Here is a 20294-nt window from a genome sequence, read left to right on the forward strand (position 1 = left end):
AAGGGGCTAATCCTTAATTAAGCGTGAAAAACCCAGTAGCATTGCAGTTATTGACGGTGCGCCTGGCACCTACTACCATACCCTGTTCAAAGGCACTTACATCTGTCTTGCCCTTTCACCCTCTGTATAGCACACATACAAAATCAATGTCTCAATCGTCTCAAGGCTTAAAAATCCTTCTTTAACCTGTCTCCTCCCCATCTACACCTCCTCCCCATCTACACTGAAGTGGATTTAACAGGCGACACAAATAAGGGATTATAGCTTTCAACTGGATATACAGTACCAGTAAAAAGTTTGGACACACCTACTCATTCAAGGGTTTTTCTTTATTTTTACATTGTAGAATAATAGTGAAAACATCAAAACTATTAAATAACACATGGAATCGTATAATAACCCCAAAAAAGTGTTAATCTAATCCAAATATATTTTAGACTTTAGATTCTTCAAAGTAGTCATCCTTTGCCTTGACAGCTTTGCACACTTGGCATTCTCTCAACCAGCTTCACCTGGAATGCTTTTCCAACAGTCTTGAAGGACTTCCCACATATGCTGAGCACTTGTTGGCTGCTTTTCCTTCACTCTGCGGTCCAACTCATCCCAAACCATCTCAATTGGGTTGAGGTCGTGTGATTGTGGAGGCCAGGTCATCTGATGCAGTACTCCATGACTCTCCTTCTTGGTCAAATAGCCCTTACACAGCCTGGAGGTGTGTTGGGTCATTGTCCTGTTGAAAAACAAATGATAGTCACACTAAGGTACAAACCAGATGGGATGGCGTATCGCTGCAGAATGCTGTGGTACCATGCTGGTTAAGTGTGCATTGAATTCCAAATAAATCACTGACAGTGTCACCAGCAAAGCACCCCCACAACTTCTCCTCCATGCTTCACGGTGGGAACCACAAATGCGGAGATCATCCATTCACATACTCTGCGTCTCACAAAGACACGGCGATTGGAACCAAAAATCTCAAATTTGGACTCATCAGACCAGGTATTCCTAAACTGGGGTATGCACAATGCCGTCGGGGGGTACGCCAAATAAAAATGTGCTTCATTTAAAAAATATACAATATATATTTTTTCTTCACATTTTCAAACAGTCCATTTATATTTTCCAACGGGGCTATATTTTTGGGTGAGTTTTTTTCTCTCCCCTGAGTAGCCTCGTTTCACTGCCAAATATAAAATCAAACCTTCTAGAGTTCAGCGAAATGACAACACAATGTCAAATACAGGTAGCCTTGTCAAATAATTAACATCCAATCACATTAACCGTTACTCTCTCGCGGGAATTCCCCGAACAGTCCATATGTAGCCAAACGTAGCTGCTGCTCATGTTAGTATCACCACTGATGGTGCAAAAGCCATGACAGGGAGACATAGGAGTGGTAATGCACGTGCAAGCAGATGCTCCCGACGCCACTTGGGTACACTGCAGTATCCACCAAGAGGCTCTTGTTGCCAAGGGAATGCCTGATGACTTGAATAACGTTTTGGACACTAACAAAGTTAACCATTTTCACTGTAAAGCAAGGCCCCTGAACTCTTGTGTATTTCTGCACTATGCAATGATATGGGCAGCGACCATGTAACGCTTTTACAACATAAAGAAGTGCGCTGGTTATCAAGGGGCAAAGTATTGACACTTATTTTATTTATTGAGAGGCGAGCTTAAAGTTTTCTTTACTGACCATAATTTTCACTTGTCTGACCGCTTGCATGATGACGAGTTTCTCACACGACTGGCCTATCTGGGTGATGTTTTTCCTCTCCTGAATGATCTGAATCTATATTCAATGAGCAGGACAAAATTGAAGCTATGATTAAGTTGGAGCTCTTCTCAGTTCTTAGGGATAGCCCCTTTTTCAATTTGCCTAAAATGAAATACCCAAATCTAACTGCATGTAGCTCAGGCCCTGAAACAAGGATATGCATATTCTTGGTACCAATTGAAAGGAAACACTTTCAAGTCTGTGGAAATGTGAATTGAATGTAGGAGAATATAACACAATAGATCTGGTAGAAGACAATACAAAGAAAAACATATCTAGCCATCACTCTGGTTGTAATTCCGATGTGTCCACAAGAGGGCAGCAGGGTGTGCAAAGTTTCAGACAGATAACTTGAAGAATGAGCAAGCTATGACATTTAGTGTGAAGTCACCCAGGTACATTTGGGCAAATCGCGAAGGAGACATTTACATTTTTCTGCAAGAATATCGTCAAATCTGTATACTTGCACTTTGATTAAACTTTTCCAGTATTAGTAGCCATATTGTAAGTTCAACATTTGCAAAACATCTAGTTTTCATAACTTCATATTCTTGTAATAGCCTTTCGAACTAAGGATTTCATGGCTAATTGAGGTAAGAATAATTCTGCTCATAGATTATGCATTTATGAACTACACATCCAGCCCAAAGCTGGAGGTTTAAAAATGTGTAGTCGCCAAAGTTACGGAGCATGTCTAAGTGTGCATCACTCAGAAAAGACCATAGCAATATAAAGTCTAAATGGAACATGCGGGTCATGTGGTTATCAAGAGAGCCTCAAAGCTAAATCAACCAACCAACGGATCAATGAACCCATCCATCAAGTCATCCATGTATCGCAGATGGCTTAAATAAACCAATCAATCAACCACCCAACCCATCTATTGCAGAGGACAGTAGATCCCCATTCCATGCAGCCCTTCACTCACGAATAGCTCCGCATTGTTACAACATTTGGGAGGCGCACGGCGATGCAGTACGGAGCTCGATTTTGCCTCCGCTATTTCTTCAAACCCTCCATACGGAGCTTCAAGATCACACTGCCAGAGCAAGCAAAATTGGCTTTAATACTTCACACAGCAGTGAAATAACAAAATGTGTGACATTTCTGGACAACTTAATGGAGGAAGTCATTTGAAGACCAAAGGGTGTTTACCATGTAAACATTGGAGACAAAGACTAATGCAGGTTGTTGACATTATGGAAGAGTGCTTGAAATCCAATAGGATGAGGTATTCTGGCAACACACCAAGAACACAACAGCTATGTCCCCATGTGAATTAGGACAGGGGACTAATGTCTAAAGTAACATGAAACAGGTCTTGTAAATAGATAGGGTATAGAAGACTTATCAGTGCCTGGACACTACTGTACTTTCATCCAATTAAACTAGTCATTTCCAAGCAACTGCAAAAGGAAAGATGGTGATGTATTCTTAATCCAAGGTTGAGTGCATTTTCAAACAATGAGATGGGAAAGGTGTATCCAAGTGAAAAAAATGTATTTCCACTGTTGTTTTACACCATAATGAAAACAACAGTATAAATACATAGTGTTCTTAGTCATTTGCGAAATGACAACACATGTAACATATACAAGACCGGATGAGTGAAAGAGTTGATTTCCTAAAGTGGCCATTTCACTAAATGGGCCAGAACTCACTCGATAGTTTCCTTCCTGGGCCAGATACAGACAGTGCACAATTCAATATGTTGGAAAGCAAGCTAAATATTGTATTAAATAAACAGTCACCCCAAAAAAAATTGACATTTTGTTTTTGCCAAACCGGTCAAAGGAAGTCTTTCTTACAGGACAGTGTGTGAGTGTGCACACATTTCCTCTAACAGGGTATGAAATATATATATGAAATGGAAAAGAAAGCTTCCCTCAATAGGAAAATCTCAGATCAAAGTAACACATTATACTCCAGTACTGAGTACATAATTAAAGGCTATAATTTTATTTTGATTCAGGGAGATGTTTTGAGTTTTCTTTTTCACATCAATTCTCAATTCAACATCAAATCTCAATTTGAAAAGGGTATTATTGTGACAGAGCATTAAGACAAAACATTTTACAGCACTTTTGTAATTTACTACCAAATTGATATCTGGCTAGATCTTGATAAAGTAAAACGTAAATCAATCAACATTTAATACTTGTGTGTGTGATTCAGGAAAAAGTTAGTTGAAATAATAACAGCATATTATTACTTTACAAAATAAACTCACCTTGCCAGTCTTTACAAAAAAAACCTTAGCAAGGAGGAATGACTTATTTAAATGAAAGACAATATGGTACAAGAAATTACAAAAATAATAATTTTAAATCCTTTTTACATTATTTTCTCTTCATATCTCTTCTTATAGGGCTTTGATAAGCTTGCTTCAGTTAACAAATGATCCAATAACGGAATCCAAAATACTCATTCTGGTATGTGGACATTGCAAAGTCTCTGTGTGAATGATATTGTTCACTATGATATGAAAGTGACTTTGCAGCCGTTTTGAGGGGGTTCTCTGTAATGTCCATTGTGACCATTAGAGAAGACCTCCTGTCTCTGTGTGGGTCTGGGGGACTGAGGAGAATCAAGAGTCCCAAACTCCCGCCCTTCTAATCTGGGAAGTTCGCTTTCTGTGTTGAATCCCAGGATCTCAATTATTGAATGAGGCAAATCCTGAAAGGAAAGAAAATAAGAATATGTAGATTATATACAACCAAGATGTAACCAATATGTAAATCTGGACCTGCATAGTTTATTTTAATTGACTCTTATGGACTTTGAATTGAAAGTACAAAATTACATCCTTGACCATACCTTACAACTTCTGATCTGCATACAAATAGCCTCTGATTTGTGAAGGATTTCTTCAATGTCCAGTTTCATTGAGAGTTCATTGATGTGCTGGATTAACATACAAAACAATGACATTTAAAACTAATTCACTTGGAAAACACTCCCAACAACCGTTCTTGAAAATGTCTGATATTTTTCAACTGACAAACCAGTCAATCTGCAAATGACTGCTGTTACCTTGAGGATCTCATTGAAGCCATAGTTTTCCTCCATGATTTTCCGTTTCTCTGAGTCTAGGATGGCACAGCACACCAGCAAATGGAAGTTTTGGCAGGGCAAGCCAGTCCACATGACCTAAGCAAAACCAGGAAGTCTTATTAACAAGACCTATCAGAATACGAAGATAAATCATGAACTCAAAAAGAAAGTGATAAAATCATCAACTTGAATCATTAATCAAATCTCATAGGCGAGAGACTGACATTGATTTCCCCCTAAATGATGACACTTACGCTAAAGGGTCAAAGGTATATGGACAGAACAGAACTCACCTCCCACATACGAAGAACATCTGGATAACTGAGCTCCCTCTTGAAGCGGATCAGCAACCACCGGAAACAGAAATACAGGTAACCTGAATCCTGCGACTCTGGAGGAACCAAAACACACGAGGAGAAATCAGAGGAAACCAAGGATGAAAGGAATATTGTTGAACTTGAATTTACAGTGCCTTCAGACAGTATTCACACGCCTTGATTCCCCCCCCCACATTTTGTTGTGTTACAGCCTGATTTTAAAAAGGATTACATTTAGATTTTTTTTGACACTGGCCTACACAATGTCAAAGTGGAATTATGTTCATCAATATTTTTACAAATTCATTAAATATGAAAAGCTGAAATGTTTTGAGTCAAGTATTCAACACCTTTCTTATGGCAAGCCTAAATAAGTTAAGGAGTAAAAATGTGCTTAACAAGTCACATAATAAGTTGCATGGACTCACTGTACAATAATAATGTTTAACATAATTCTGAATGACTACCTCATCTCTGTACCCCACATATAAAATTATATGTAAGGTCCCTCAGTTGAGCAGTGGATTTCAAACACAGATGCAACCACAAAGACCAGGGAGGTTTTACAATTCCTCGCAAAGAAGGCCACCTATTGGTAGATGGGTACATTTTAAAAAGAAAATCAGACATTGAATATCCCTTTGAACGTGGTTAAGTTATTAATTACACTTTGGATAGTGTATTAATACACCCAGTCACTACAAAGACACAAGTGTCCTTCCTAACTCAGTTGCTGGTTAGGAAGGAAACCAGTCAGGGATTTCACCATGGGGCCAATGGTGACTTTAAAATAGTTACAGAGTTTAATGGCTGTGATAGGAGAAAACTGAGGATGGATCAACAACATTGTAGTTAATCCACAATACTAACCTAATTGACAGAGTGAAAAGAAGGAAGCCTGTACAGAATACAAATATTCCAAAACATTCATCCTGTTCAGCGCCAAACATTTATTTTTTGATCCATCAGACACTGTGGCAGGTAGATTACAAAAATCTACCATCCAAGTTGAATTTTACCAGCCAAAATATTTTTCTCCCACTAAAATTACACCAGCAAAACACACAAAAAAAAAAAGATCAGCATGCTTTGTATAATGTTTCTAAAACAATACATGTGTTACTAGTAAGAAGTAATATATGTTATATTGTTCAATTACATTTTTTTGTGACCCAAGTCTTTTAACCAAAATATCACAGATGAGACAAATTTTCACCTGCCCCTTTAAGGGTGGGATGTTGCCGTGGTAACATGACTTTCACTCAGCTCTTCACCTGTGCATGGCCCCCAGCCAGGCAGCACGAGATGGGATAGGCTACATAGGAATCGTAGTTCTTTTGACTTTGTGCAAATATTTTATCAGCTATGAAACCAAAACGGCAGAAATACTTTGAAAACATCCAAAGCAGCATTTATTTTACTATAAAATGTGCTCATACTTGACTATTTCTAGTCACAAATGCGAGTGAAATGCTCACACTGTGGAGCCCTGACCACCCGCCAACGTGGCTGGTGAAATAGACATCTTACCCGTCAGTGTCAAAATCTACCCGCATTTGGCAGGTGACAGGTGTTCATTTTAGGCCCTCATCCTGTTTGCAACAAAGCACTAAAGTACTACTGCAAAAAATGTGGCAAAGCAATTCACTTTTGGTCCTGAATACAAAATGTTGTATTGGATTTGCCTCAAACACAACACATTACTAAGTACCACTCTCCACATTTTCAAGCATAGTGGTGGCTACATCATGTTATGGGTATGCTTGTAATTGTTAAGGACTGGGGAGTTAAGATCTAAAAAACATTTTTAAATACTGAAGGGAGCTAAGCACAGACAAAATCTGTCTGCTATCCACTAGACACTGGGAGATGAATTAAACTTCCAGCAGGACAACCTTTCACAAGGCCAAACCTACATTGGCGTTTCTTACCAAGAACACAGTGAATGTTCCTGAGTGGCCGAGTTAGTTGTGACTTAAATCTACTTGAAAATCTATGGTAAGACCTGAAAATGGTTGTCTAACAATGATCAACAACCAATTGGACAGAGCTTGAAGAATTTTTTTAAATAATGGGTAAATGTTGCACAATCCATGTGTGGAAAGCTCTGACAGTTACTCAGAAAGCTGTAATCAAAGCTGTAATCGCTGCCAAAGGTGCTTCTACAAAGTACTGACTCAGAGGTGTGAATACTTACATAAATGAGATCTGTATTTCATATTATATATATATATATATATATATATATATATATATATATATATATATATATTTTATTACCCCCCTTTTTTGTGATTACGACCTTGTCTCATCTCTCCCAACGGGCTTGGGAGAGGCGAAGGTCGAGTCATGCATCCTCTGAAACATGACCCGCAAAACCATGCATCTTATCACCCGCTCGCTTAACCCAGAAGCCAGCCGCACCAATGTGTCAAAGGAAACACCGTTCAACTGATGACCAAAGTCATCCTGCTGGTGCCCGGCCCGCTACAAGGAGCCAAGTAAAGCCCCCCCAGCCAAACCCTCCCCTAACCCGCTGGGACAATTATGTGCCGCACTATGGGACTCCCGGTCACGGCCGGTAATGACACAGCCTGGGATCGAGCCCCAGGCTGTAGTGATTCCGCAACATTGCGATGCAGTGCCTAAGACCGCTGCGCCACTCGGGAGGCCCCCTGTATTTCATTTTCAATACATTTGCAAAAATGTCTAAAAACATGTTTTCACTTTGTCATTATGGGGTATTGTGTGTGTTAACTCATCAATTTAATCCATTTTGAATTCAGGCTGTAACAAATTGTGGAAAAAGGGGTATGAATACTTTCTGAAGGCACTGTATATGCAAGACTGCTGTACTGATTGATAATCTGTTTAACATGACATTTCATTTACTTCTCAGGATTTGCCTCAATCTTTACAGTTTAGTACGCAAATGATAATGATTTTTTTTTTTTTTAAGTATGCTTTTTCGAAGCTGAACATGAAGAGGTGAATGATAGAGGGAAGGCAGGTGGTGTTACGTACCAAGGTAGTTCCAGAAGGCCAGGTCGAGCAGCCTCAACAGAGCACTGAGCTGGATCAGTTGTGTCTTCATGCCCTGCATCTGCTCCTCAAAGTTCTGGTGCTGCATACGGAGACAGACGCACAAGTCGGGTCATAAAAACAGCACACTCAGACATAACAAAGTGAACAAGTCAACAAAAACACAAAACAATGCTACATTTCTTACCATATGATCCATGAAGGAGACAAAACACCAGAAGGCATCCACCTCATTCTCCATCACATAGAGGATCGGGGAGAGGAGGTCACTCATTCCCTGGACATACCCTGGAGACGAGTACAATTCCCATAACATTAATTAAAAGATGAGCATTACAAATCCCACTGATATGTTACAGCAACAATTTATTAATTACCTTCAATAAGAGACTTCAATAGAATCTATGCCAATCAGACATAAATGATATCTCCTGTACGACTTGGCAATAATGCTATCACTTACCCAGATCAAAATCATACATGCAATACGTCATCAAGATGTCGTGGAGTAACACCAGGCCTGGGTTGTCTATGCCCTCATAGAACCTGTTGGTTCGGTCTGTTCTGTTCACATCCTTCTCTGAGAAGACAAGACATTCACAGATGATAAATAAACAACCATATTTAGCCTATTTCAGAAAGGATACACCATACTAACGGAGGCATTTCAGATGCTTCCTCAAAGCTGAATATTCTCAAATCAAACTACAGTAAAAACCAATGCAGTAAGAGTTAAAACAAACAAAAGGCAATACATAAATCACCATTATTGTTAAAACAGGAATAACATGTAAATCAGGGTTATAAATGAACTATTTTCATTGGTAGCACATGTGCCCAGAACTTAACTTCTCTAGGATAGGGGGCAGCATTCAGAATTTTGGATGAAAAGCATGCCCAAATTAAACTGCCTGCTACTCAGGCCCAGAAGCTAAGATATGCATATTAGTAGATTTGGATAGAAAACACTCTGAAGTTTCTAAAACTGTTTGAATCATGTCTGTGAGTATTTCAACAGGACAATGACCCAACACACCTCCGGGCTGTGTAAGGGCTATTTGACCAAGAAGGAGAGTGCTAAATCAGATCTGGCCTCCACAATCATCCGACCCAAACCCAATTGAGATGGTTTGGACAGCAGAGTGAAGGAAAAGGAGCCAACAGGTGCTCAGCAAATGTGGGAACTCCTTCAAGACTGTTGGAAAAGCATTCCAGGTGAAGCTGGTTGAGAGAATGCCAAGAGTGTGCAAAGCTGTCATCAAGGCAAAGGGTGGCTACTTTGAAGAATATATCTTTTTTTTTTTTTATCCTTTATTTAACAGGTAAGTTGACTGAGAACACGTTCTCATTTGCAGCAACGACCTGGGGAATAGTTACAGGGGACAGGAGGGGGATGAATGAGCCAATTGTAAACTGGGGATTATTAGGTGACCGTGATTGTTTGAGGGCCAGATTGGGAATTTAGCCAGGACACCGGGGTTAACACCCCTACTCTTACAATAAGTGCCATGGGATCTTTAATGACCTCAGAGAGTCAGGACACCCGTTTAACGTCCCATCCGAAAGACGGCACCCGACACAGGGCAGTGTCCCCAATCATTGCCCTGGGGCATTGGGATATTTTTTTTTTTAGACCAGAGGAAAGAGTGCCTCCTACTGGCCCTCCAATACCACTTCCATCTTGATTTGTTTAAACACTTTTTTGGTTACTACATGATTCCATATGTGTTATTTCAGTGTTGATGTCTACACTATTATTCTACAATGTAGAAAATATAAAAAATAAATAAAAACCCTTGAATGAGTTGGTGTATTGAAACCTTTGACTGGTACTTGTAAATGTTTGGTGATGGACATGATCGACCAGTGGACAAGTTGGTGACCAATTATGTAAAGTGTTGGTCCAATGTTTCATGAGCTGAAATAAAAGATCAGACATTTTCTATACCTATACCTAAAAGCGCTCTCCACCATTTTGTGCAAATTCTTTTACATCCCTGTTAGTGAGCATTTCTCTTTTTCTAAGACAATCCATCCACCTGACAAGTGTGGCATATGAAAAAGCTGATTAAACAGCATGATCATTACACAAGTTCACCTTGTGCTGAGGACAATAAAAGGCCACAAAATGTGCAGTTGTGTTACAACACAATGCCACAGATGTCACAAGTTGAGGGAGTGTGCAATTGGCATGCTGACTTCAGGAATGTCCACCAGAGCTGTTAACAGAAATTGAATGTTAATTTCTCTACCATAAGCCGCTTTGTGTTATTTCACAGAATTTTGCAGTACGTCCAACCCAGCATCAACTGCAGACCATGTGCAACCACACCAGCACAGGACCTCCACATCCGGCTTCTTCACCTGCGGGATCGACAGACCAGTCACCCGGACAGCTGATGAAACTGTTGGTTTGCACAACCAAAAAAGTTATGCACAAACTGTCAGAAAGCATCTCAGGGAAGCTCATCTGTGTGCTCATCGTCCTCACGAGGGTCTTGACCGGACTGCAGTCTGGCGTCGCAGCTGACTTCAACGGGCAAACGCTCATCTTCGATAGCCACTTGCACACTCTTCACAGATAGCCACTTGTGCTCTTCATGGATTAATCCCGGCTTCAACAGTAGCGGGCAGATGGCAGACAGCGTGTATGGCGTTGTGTGGGCGAGCGGTTTGCTAATGTCAAACAGAGTGCCCAAAGGAGGCAGTGGGGTTTTGGTATGGGCAGGCATAAGCTACGGACAACGAACACAATTGCATTTTATCGATGGCAATTTGAATGCACAGAGATACCGCGACGAGATCCTGAGGCCCATTATCGTGCTATTCATCTGCCGCCATCACCTCATGTTTCTGCATGATAATGCAGAGCCCCATGTCACAAGGATCTGTACACAATTCCTGGATGCTGAAAATGTCCCAGTTCTTCCATTGCCTGCATACTCATATATATCCAGAATTTTAGCACAGCCATTGAAGAGCGCGACAACATTCCACAGGCCACAATCAATATCCTGATCAACTCTATGCTAAGGAGATTTGTCGCACGGCATGAGGCAAATGGTGGTCACACCAGATAGTGACTGGTTCTGATCCACGCCTCTACTTTTTATTTAATAAGTTATCTGTGACCAACAGATTCATATCTGTATTCCCAGTCATGTGAATTCCATAGATTAGGGCCTAATGAATTTCTCAGTTGACTGATTTCCTTACATGAACTGCAACAACTTGAAATTGTTGCATGTTGCATTTAGATTTTTGTTCAGTGTAGATCTTTTTCAGAGGTCGATCGGTAGGAGCATCTCCTATAGCATCATCTTCTTCCGGTTAGTAATTTTCATCATTCATTTTTTGTTAGAGAAAGCTTAAATTCCGCTGCGTTTCATTGTTGTTGTTTAGCTTGCTAGCTAATGCCATTACTTAGCTTACAAAAAGGGGCGGCACAGTTCTGGAGGGAAAGTTTGCGTAAAAGGGATTGGTCGTGCCTGGCTTGGGATTTTTTTAGTTAGCTACATTTAAGAATTTGTAGCATTATGATTGGTTATGATTTGTAAACAATGTATCAGCCTGTCTTGTTTGAGCAGTGAAGAGAAGAGAATTGTGGCGAAATATGGTTATGCATTGAGTTCTTTTATTAGATAATTGTTTTCTTGTACGGTGCTACCAAAATAAAAGTACTGGTCGCGTAGCAAAATGTTTAGTCAAGTGCAAGCAAATTGGTAATGTATGTACTGTTATCTCCGGCTGGAACAGCCTGATAAGACAGCAGGGTGAATGGGATCGACATTTACCTATCAGGCTCCTGAAGTCTCTCAACCTGGAGTTCCTCCTCTCCTGCTCCTCACTCACCGACTTCCACTGGAGCTTCATCCTGAAGTACTCATCCCTTATTCACCAGGGAGAAAACAAAAAGGAAACACCTCACTTGGACACTTTACTCATCTTATGTTTCACTCACATAGCCTACGCTGGTTTAACAAAGGAAAATGTCAACAAAGGCTGATCATCATTGTAAGACCACGTTGGCCACTTTGATTAGTGGTGATAATACATTTGTTATAATAAAAACAACAGCTGTTTCAAATATGTCTGTCTTGGTAAAGCACACATACGTTTTCCTCCTCTGTAGGCCTTTCCTCTCCTCGTAGGTGCTGTCCCAGGGGTAATACCCCAGCAGAAACTTCCAGGCCTCTTTCCTCACCGCATGGCACAAGCCCTGCAGGATCAAGACATAATTTAGAAGAATGACTTTACCCAGAATTGATAGTTACCACAAACGAATATACAGAGGGCCAGTTTCCCAGACACAGATTATATGAAGCCTAGTCCGGGACTAAAAAAAGCATGTCAGTTCAATAGAGATTCTCTGTTGAAAGGTAATTTTAGTCCAGAACTAGGCTTAATCTCTGTCTGGGAAACCAGCCCAGAGTTTCACTGGAGAAGGTGCTTTACCAGGTCCTTTTAATCTCCCCATAAATTCAACATACCCCTTTGAATATTATTTTCTTGAGGTGAGGCACATTTTTCATCCTTCCTCCCTTCTCCTGGTGCTCAGCCCAGTCCTCTGCAGACAGTGGCTGCCTCCTCGTCACCTCTGGCCTTGCTCCCAGGTCGATCTGAGACAAACAAATCACTAACCAATAAGATCATGCACTCCTCCGCACGGTACGCATGTTAAAAGACAAACTCCAGCTGAAGACAGACAGAACCGATACCACTGCCAGAGAATCCATTCATAGGCACTAGACCAGGGTTGGCCAAGCCTCCTCCTGAAGAGTTACTGGGTGTCCAGACTTGATTCAACTCTGCTCTAACTAGGTTGGACAATAGAACGAGTCAAAATTCACCCAAGGCTGAAAAAAGAACATTTGCAGAGCTGGAACACTAGCGTGATGCCATAGCAAATGAATTGAAAGGAACCGTCGCTGAGCCCTTTGACTGGAGTGACACCAAAACATTTCCTCCTTTTTATTTTACCACTACAACCTGTTTTTAGGACGAAACTGAAAAATAACAACTCCTGTAGGAAGTAAACATCCGCTCATCGATGATGTCAAGTGTGCTTATGTCTTTTTCCACATCTTGTTAAAATAAAAATAATGTAATATCCCATTTACATAAGTATTCAGAACCTCTACTCAGTACTTTGATGAAGCACCTTTGGCAGTGATTACAACATCGAGTCTTTTTGGGTATGACGCTATAACCTTGGCACACCTGGTTTTGGAGAGTTTCTCCCATTCTCCTCTGCAGATCCTCTCATGCTCTGTTGCTGCACAGCTATTTTCTGGTCTCTCCAGTGATGTTTGATTGGGTTCAAGTCCAGGCTCTGGCTGGGCCACTCAAGTACATTCAGAGACTTGTGCCAAAGCCAATCCTGCTTTGTCTTGGCTGTGTGCTTAGGGTCGTTGTCCTGTTGGAAGGTAAACCTTCGACCCAGTCGGAGGTCCAGAGCAGGTTTTCATTAAGGGTCTCTGTACTTTGCTCCGTTCAGCTTTCCCTCGATTCTGACAAGTCTTCCAGTCCCTGCCGCTGAAAAATATCCTCACAGCATGATGCTGACACCACCATGCTTCACCGTAGGCGAGTTGGTGCCACCATGCTAAATATAACTAATAGGAGCTGGCAGGGTGAAAAATGCCCTAAAATAAAGGACCGTTTTTTAACGACAACTTAAACTACAGCAAGCAGCTGGGACATATGGTAATATTATGAAACTGGGCTCCATGGCAGATGCAATGAACTAGTTATCAGAAAAAGGGCATTTTGTCCCAGCCTACTCTAACACACCTCACAACAGCCCTACTGTACTACATCTATAACAAAGCCTGCACATTCAGTAGCTGTCCAAGTAGGACGGTTGGCCTGTTTCCCTTTCAGACCCCACAGCATCTTGGGGTGCCAGGGCTCATGGCCAGAGGTGCTGTTATGTCATACTCTCCATCCACTCACCCTGGTGATGACCTCAAAGCCCGGCTCCTCCTGCTGGTTGATCTCCAGGCCAGGGATGACCTCTCCCAGTCCCAGGATGTCCAGGTCAGCCATCTCCTCCAGGGGACGCTGCTGCTGCTCCAGCTCTGGACCACGGAACGCATCGAAGATGTAGTTGGTGACCTTGGAGAAGCCCCCCAGGGTCGTCACGTACGGATCATTCTTGAGCTTCTGTAAGGGAAAACATGTTTTAGGAAGGCAAAAATAAGCTTTTCCCCCCCCTGTAGATATACATGCTAGTTTCACAACCAGTCATTCTGGTTAACCAGGCTAGGTAAGTGACATATGTATGACAACTATTTGCATGACAATAGTAGCCTCTTACAGTAACAAGGCCGTAGTTGTTGTCATCCAGAAGGTTCTCGAAGGACTGAGACAGAGCTCTGTTGGGAGTGCTGACCAGCAGGCAGGTTTCATCATCCGGGGCCCTGAAAACACGAGGAAATAATGTATATCCATTCTCGACATCAACCTAAAGTTAGAGATCCGGAACCTACGAGTGAGCATGCATTTCAGACAAAGGTGTTCACATCAAGGCTGTATGAGGGGAAGAGACGCAACAAGACAATGCATAATCCTCAGAAACATTAAAGTGTGCTCTCTCCTTCATGCAAAGCAGGTAAAGCACCCTGATAGCCTCAATATCCAATTTCATATATTTTTTTAAAGGGTTAACAGTTAGTCACAAAAATACAATATTTATTGGAAGACATGGTACATGGTGAGATATCATTCATTGCCTATTCTCTGTTCTAACCAGACGCCTGGCTGAAAATGGCCGGCCGGCACTTAAAGGTGGGTGCACTATGCAGAAATCGCACCGCCATTTCCTGGTTGCAAAAATTTGAATAATTTGCCTGATTTCAGTTTGTGACAAAACAAAGTACAGTGTAGAGAATCATTTTACCATCTAAATCTCTGTTTAATATATTTTCCATAAGCAGAAATATTGTCTTTTCAGCTGGTGTACAAAACTGAAAGTAAAAGATGCAAAAACAAAACTTAAGAATGGGAAGCGTAGAACTAGCACACACAGAGCAGATCTACCGACTTGCTTTCAATCAGGACAGACCTATAACAATAATTTCTGTGTGAATTTTGTTGGGTCGCCTAAAAAGTTACATAATGCAGCTTTAATTGAAAGTAGTCATTATGAAAGGCCTTGATAAGAATTTCAACAGCTATATGCGCTGACTGAAAGAGGAACAGTGCCTCTATAGAGGGAATTACATGATGTTATATTGGGCTCAAACAGAAAGCCCGGCTCTATCATGGAGGAGAAACTGCCCACTAACCAGTCAGACAGAAGAGGGGATAGGGAGAGGAAAACCAAGTGTTTGCTATAAATCTAATTTTATTTGTCACATGCACTGAATACAACAGTGAAACGCTTACTTACAAGCCCTTAACCAACAAAGCAGTTAAGAAAATACCAACAACAACAAAAAATATATATAAAAGTAACAAATAATTAAAAAGCAGTAACATAACAATAGCGAGGCTATATACAGGGGTTACAGGTACAGAGTCAATGTGCGGGGGCACCGGTTAGTCGAGGATATGTGGGGGCACCGGTTAGTAACCCTTATGCAAATCACTAACATATTAGATAAGAAACCCCATGAAAATGCCAAGTGTTTCAGGTGGTGAAAACCCCCTCTATTGAGCCAAAACATAGAATTCCTTAACTACCCATCTTCTATCTACCAATTAATTCCAGAATGGTATACAACAAAGCATACTAAATCTACTCAGGCTTTTATAAATCTAGTCAGCTTCAGTTAACTTCACATTCCAGGTCAGACGTTATCCGTACTATGACGGTGGATATTGCTCAGACAGTATCCGCCTGCTGCTAACTCTAGCAGGCTTGTAACGGTGGGCTAGTTGAACACCAAATTATTCTGTGAGACAATGCTGAAACATCAAATCAAATTTTATGTCTCACATGCGGTGTATACAAGAGGTGTAAACCTTACTGTGAAATGCTTACTTACAAGCCCTTAACCAACATTGCAGTTCAATAAATAGAGTTAAGAAAAGACTTACTAAATAAAATAACGAGGCTATATACAGGGGGTACGAGTACCGAGGGCTAAAGTTAAACAGCGAGTAGCAGCAGTGTAAACACAAAGTCAATGTAAATAGTCCGGGGGGCCATTTGATTAATTGTTCAGCTGTCTCATGGCTTGGGGTAGAAGCTGTTAAGGAGCCTTTTGGACCTAGACTTGGCACTCGGGTACTGCTTGCTGTGCGGTAGCAGAGAGAAGAGTCTATGACTTGGGTGACTAGAGTATTTGACAATTTTTTGGGCCTTCCTCTGACACCGCCTGGTATAGAGTTCCAGGATGGCAGGAAGCTTGGCTCGACTGATGTACTGGGCCGTACACACTAACGACAACGACCTGTCTTATGCATATTTTTTTTATTATTGTCCCAGAGAGGACGCCTTTAATTTTGAGCTATGGAGGGAAATATTTTATACAGACAAAAAAAGTTTTTGGTTGTAATTGTAACATTTCAATAGATTTTATAGGCTACTAAGGGTGGCCCACCTTCCGCCACGAAAGCCTTAAAGGAGCTGTGTCTTATTTTGAGAATGGCTTCTTTGCCTATTCAAGCCAAAGGACAGAGTGCAGCCTACATTTTTGTCTGATTCTCTATGATAAAAAAAGATAGTAATGCATTTTATTTTGTCAGGTGGTTCCTTGCATCATACAGTGATGTAAAAATGGTGTTAGACTTTATATTTTTGGACAAGTGATTTGAGCTTTCGGACAAAAAAAAGTTAATGTCAAGCTGTGTACACACTCATACAGTGTTTTTAATTTTGAGTCATTGTCCACTGTTGCACCATTCACTGGCCTTTGGAAGAACATACAGTAGTAATCAACAAAATAATCATCCTGTGATTCAAATGGGCTCAGAGGATCCCTCTGCTGGTGATTCACCACACTGCGCTCACTACAGTCACATTACCAGGCCTACATAACATCAGAGGTCGTTTAGCGTCCACGATTGCACTTAGAAACAAAATGTAATCATGCAATAACCATGGTATCGAATGGAATCAGAAAATATTAATGTCTGATCCTGGTTCCTCTAAGTTTTTTTACTAGCCACTTTTTCCTGACCACTTCTGCTGGCTCTTGTTTTCTACTGTAAACCACTTGACCACTGCAGATGTAAAAAGGGCTTCATAAATCAATTGGCTTGATTGATCAATCGTCAAATAACTACTTTTTTTTCAGAACCAGTTGGACTAGTTTAGCAGACCAGAATGCTGAAGCACTCACTCAGTGATCAAGGCATATCTCCTCAAGCAGTCCAGGAAGTCTTCACTACCCCCTTGGTGGAAGTGGAGGACTGGCAGGGAGGTGGGGGGCTCCTTCAGTCTGAACATCAGGCGGGACGAGCCCTCCTCCTTCACTGTGATAGACCTCAGGTCCCACACACTGAAGGTGAAGGCCCACTTGCTTTTCTCATGCGTGTGGTTCAACGCACCTGGAAGAAAGCAAAGAAATTAATCCGGTTTCATTCTGACCTCATCTGGTGATGACCTCAACATACAATTCAAACTATGTTCAGTCCTTAATAAACCATAGTGGAGATTTACAAAAGGAAACATTGGCAAGAGATTCTCATATCAAACCCACTTCACACAATTTAGTAAACTTCTGCTGTAAGTGAACTTCTGTGTTAAGTGAACCCATCTGAACAAATCTCATGTTACATGTAGGAGGCATTCTTTTGGTATCACCCGGCATCGGGTGAGTTACAACGAATGCACCCAATTGTCCACCCACCCTCTCCGTTGGAGCAGGGTTTCCTCTTAGGAAAGGAGACTGCGTTGATCATGTCCCACTCAGTCTCGTAGCTCTGCTGCTGCTCTACCACAGCCTGCTGAGGAGTCGACCTCTCCTCCCCGGGACACTGGGCCCACTCCATCACCGAGCTGGAATCCTGGGGGAATGGAATGGATTCACCTCGTAAATGACATGATGAATCAGGTCTTTACCCATCATCATTCAAATTCTAAAGGCTTAAAACAGATGTGTGAATGGTGTTGCTAAATATTGGAATTCTTGAATTTGCTGAATCATGAAGAATGTTTATGGAATGTTGGTTCCTGGAATACTTATTGGAAGGCGGCTGTTTGAAGAGACTATCCCCATCAGCAATGGTTAACAATTTTGACAAATACACACAAATCTTCAATAAAGTTCTGTCAGATAATATCCTTAGTTAAATGCATTACCGGTTTTCTTTCCAATTTACATAGCGATATAATGCACAAAGTTACTGAACAATTGGTTGGCATTTTGGTGAATTAAACATTCCAAAAGAAATGTCAAACCTTGCCAGCACACAACATGTTGGATGGATCAACACTGTCCTCCAAGGGTTTGTATTCCACGATAGTTTCACCATCCTGGTAATCATTAAAAACACAATAAGCACACATACAAGTTCCAGGAATTCACTAACTGAAACGCAATCAACAACTCAGGAACTGATATCAACCTTATCAATGAGCCGTAGGAACCCAGAAACAAGGAGATCTGGCTCTTCACCGTCTTCGTTTGAGTGTATGAAAACACCTTCATGTTCAAATAACACCTGAAGAAAAATACAATACAGCAGGAAAATCAGCTATGGTAACAATGGGTGAATTTATTTTAAATTCTACATAATAATCTTTCTCAATACACTAGCCAACAACAGTATTTAGCTGTATAGTAACGTTAAATCCAAGAGTACTTGCCAAAAAAAAAAGAGACCCCCAGACAGCTAGCTAGGGAATCCAGAAAATTGAACTAACTGGTCAGCTAGCGGGTGAGCAAGCGAGGTAGCAACTAGACCTGCAACGAGCTAACGTTAGATGCTAACTGAGCAGTCACTTGGCCGATGTATGGTTGTTTTTTCAAACTACAAGAGGAAACTGATAGTATCAGGTAGTTATTTACAACACACACAGGTTCATGAAATTCAACTACCGAGATCTACTTATATGCTTTCGTGGCATTGTTGTGGGCTGTAAAATAGTTAGCTGGCTACCTAGCTAGTTTAGCAAGGAAAAACAGCTGATTGACACCACCAAAGTGGGTCAGCTCAAGCGTTTGTATGAACAGAATCTCCTTCCCCACGGTTATATTCACATTCAGTGATAGATGCATCTAAGTACGAAAAAAAACTGAGAATAAAGGCGCAAAGGCGATATTCCAAAAGTTGTGCATTTTCAGTACCTTGGGAGGAGTATCAGCCGCCATATCGCCTGCTTGCACTCACGACGACGTTGCACAGTGCAGCTCACGTGCCTGACAGCTTCAACAACAGTGACAAGTCATCTTCCGCATTTCCGGGAAGCGCAGGCGCAGTGAGCTCAGGCGTTACCACGCAGACGTGTAACTCCTGATGGTTAATTGCAGCAACTGGAGTATGTTGTCCTGTGAAATTGGCGTTTTTTCACAAGCAGTCTTTTAATGTGCTGGGCTTTGTGGTACAAACACAACTTTTCACCCCATAAATGTTTTATATGGAATAATCGGGCGATACCGAAATTACCATAGTTGGTTCTCAAAAAACATTGTTCTAGTCAGCCAAGTAGTTAGTATTAGTGGGAATCTGTTAACACAGAGAGCATTTATTGAAAGAAACAACAATACCTAGTGGGATAACATATTTACTACAGAATAAAGCATCTTCTGGAAAATCTCCTATTGTAAGCGATAGCCCGGTGAATGGCATAGGTTTACTAAATAAGAAATTCAATAATCGGTTAATAAGGGATATTTTCTACAGGAATTCTATTCCTTCTGCTATATTTTGTTGGCCTTCATCGTTTGATGGTAACATGCTTGGCTCACTCAACATAAATTTGTGGTGACCATAAATGTAAGATTATCCATAGATTTAAATGTAAAGATTATCCATAGAGTCTATCTGTATAATAGCTTGATTTCTAAATACTGTATATACTCGATGTTGCCAGTGAATGCAGTTTTTGTGAACTACAAACTGAATCTGAACACTTATTTTGCAATTGTTTACATAGTGAGGTGTTCTGGACTGATGTGAAACTATATTTTGGTAGCAAAATGCATACA

General features: G+C 41.0%; 1 protein-coding gene across 2 annotated transcripts; it reads right to left on the minus strand.

Moving 5' to 3' along the window:
* Positions 1-3709: 3709 nt before the first annotated feature.
* LOC120054148 (TBC1 domain family member 15-like) lies at positions 3710-19528 on the minus strand. 2 transcript variants are annotated; one of them, XM_039001570.1, is made up of 17 exons: positions 19434-19528; positions 18712-18807; positions 18545-18619; positions 17994-18150; positions 17484-17691; positions 14513-14615; positions 14149-14358; positions 12684-12812; positions 12309-12412; positions 11988-12082; positions 8657-8773; positions 8381-8481; positions 8176-8275; positions 5128-5225; positions 4814-4930; positions 4598-4684; positions 3710-4456 (listed from the first exon to the last, which is right to left on the minus strand). In XM_039001570.1, the coding sequence occupies exons 1-17, from the start codon at positions 19455-19457 to the stop codon at positions 4256-4258; spliced, it is 2022 nt and encodes a 673-aa protein (XP_038857498.1). In that variant the 5' UTR covers positions 19458-19528; the 3' UTR covers positions 3710-4255. The 2 variants fall into 2 exon arrangements, with proteins under 2 accessions (XP_038857498.1, XP_038857499.1); XM_039001571.1 differs by lacking the exon at positions 12684-12812.
* Between the last annotated feature and the right edge of the window lie 766 nt (positions 19529-20294).

This window comes from Salvelinus namaycush, chromosome 9 (genome assembly GCF_016432855.1).
Source record: "Salvelinus namaycush isolate Seneca chromosome 9, SaNama_1.0, whole genome shotgun sequence".
Lineage (NCBI taxonomy): Eukaryota > Metazoa > Chordata > Actinopteri > Salmoniformes > Salmonidae > Salvelinus > Salvelinus namaycush.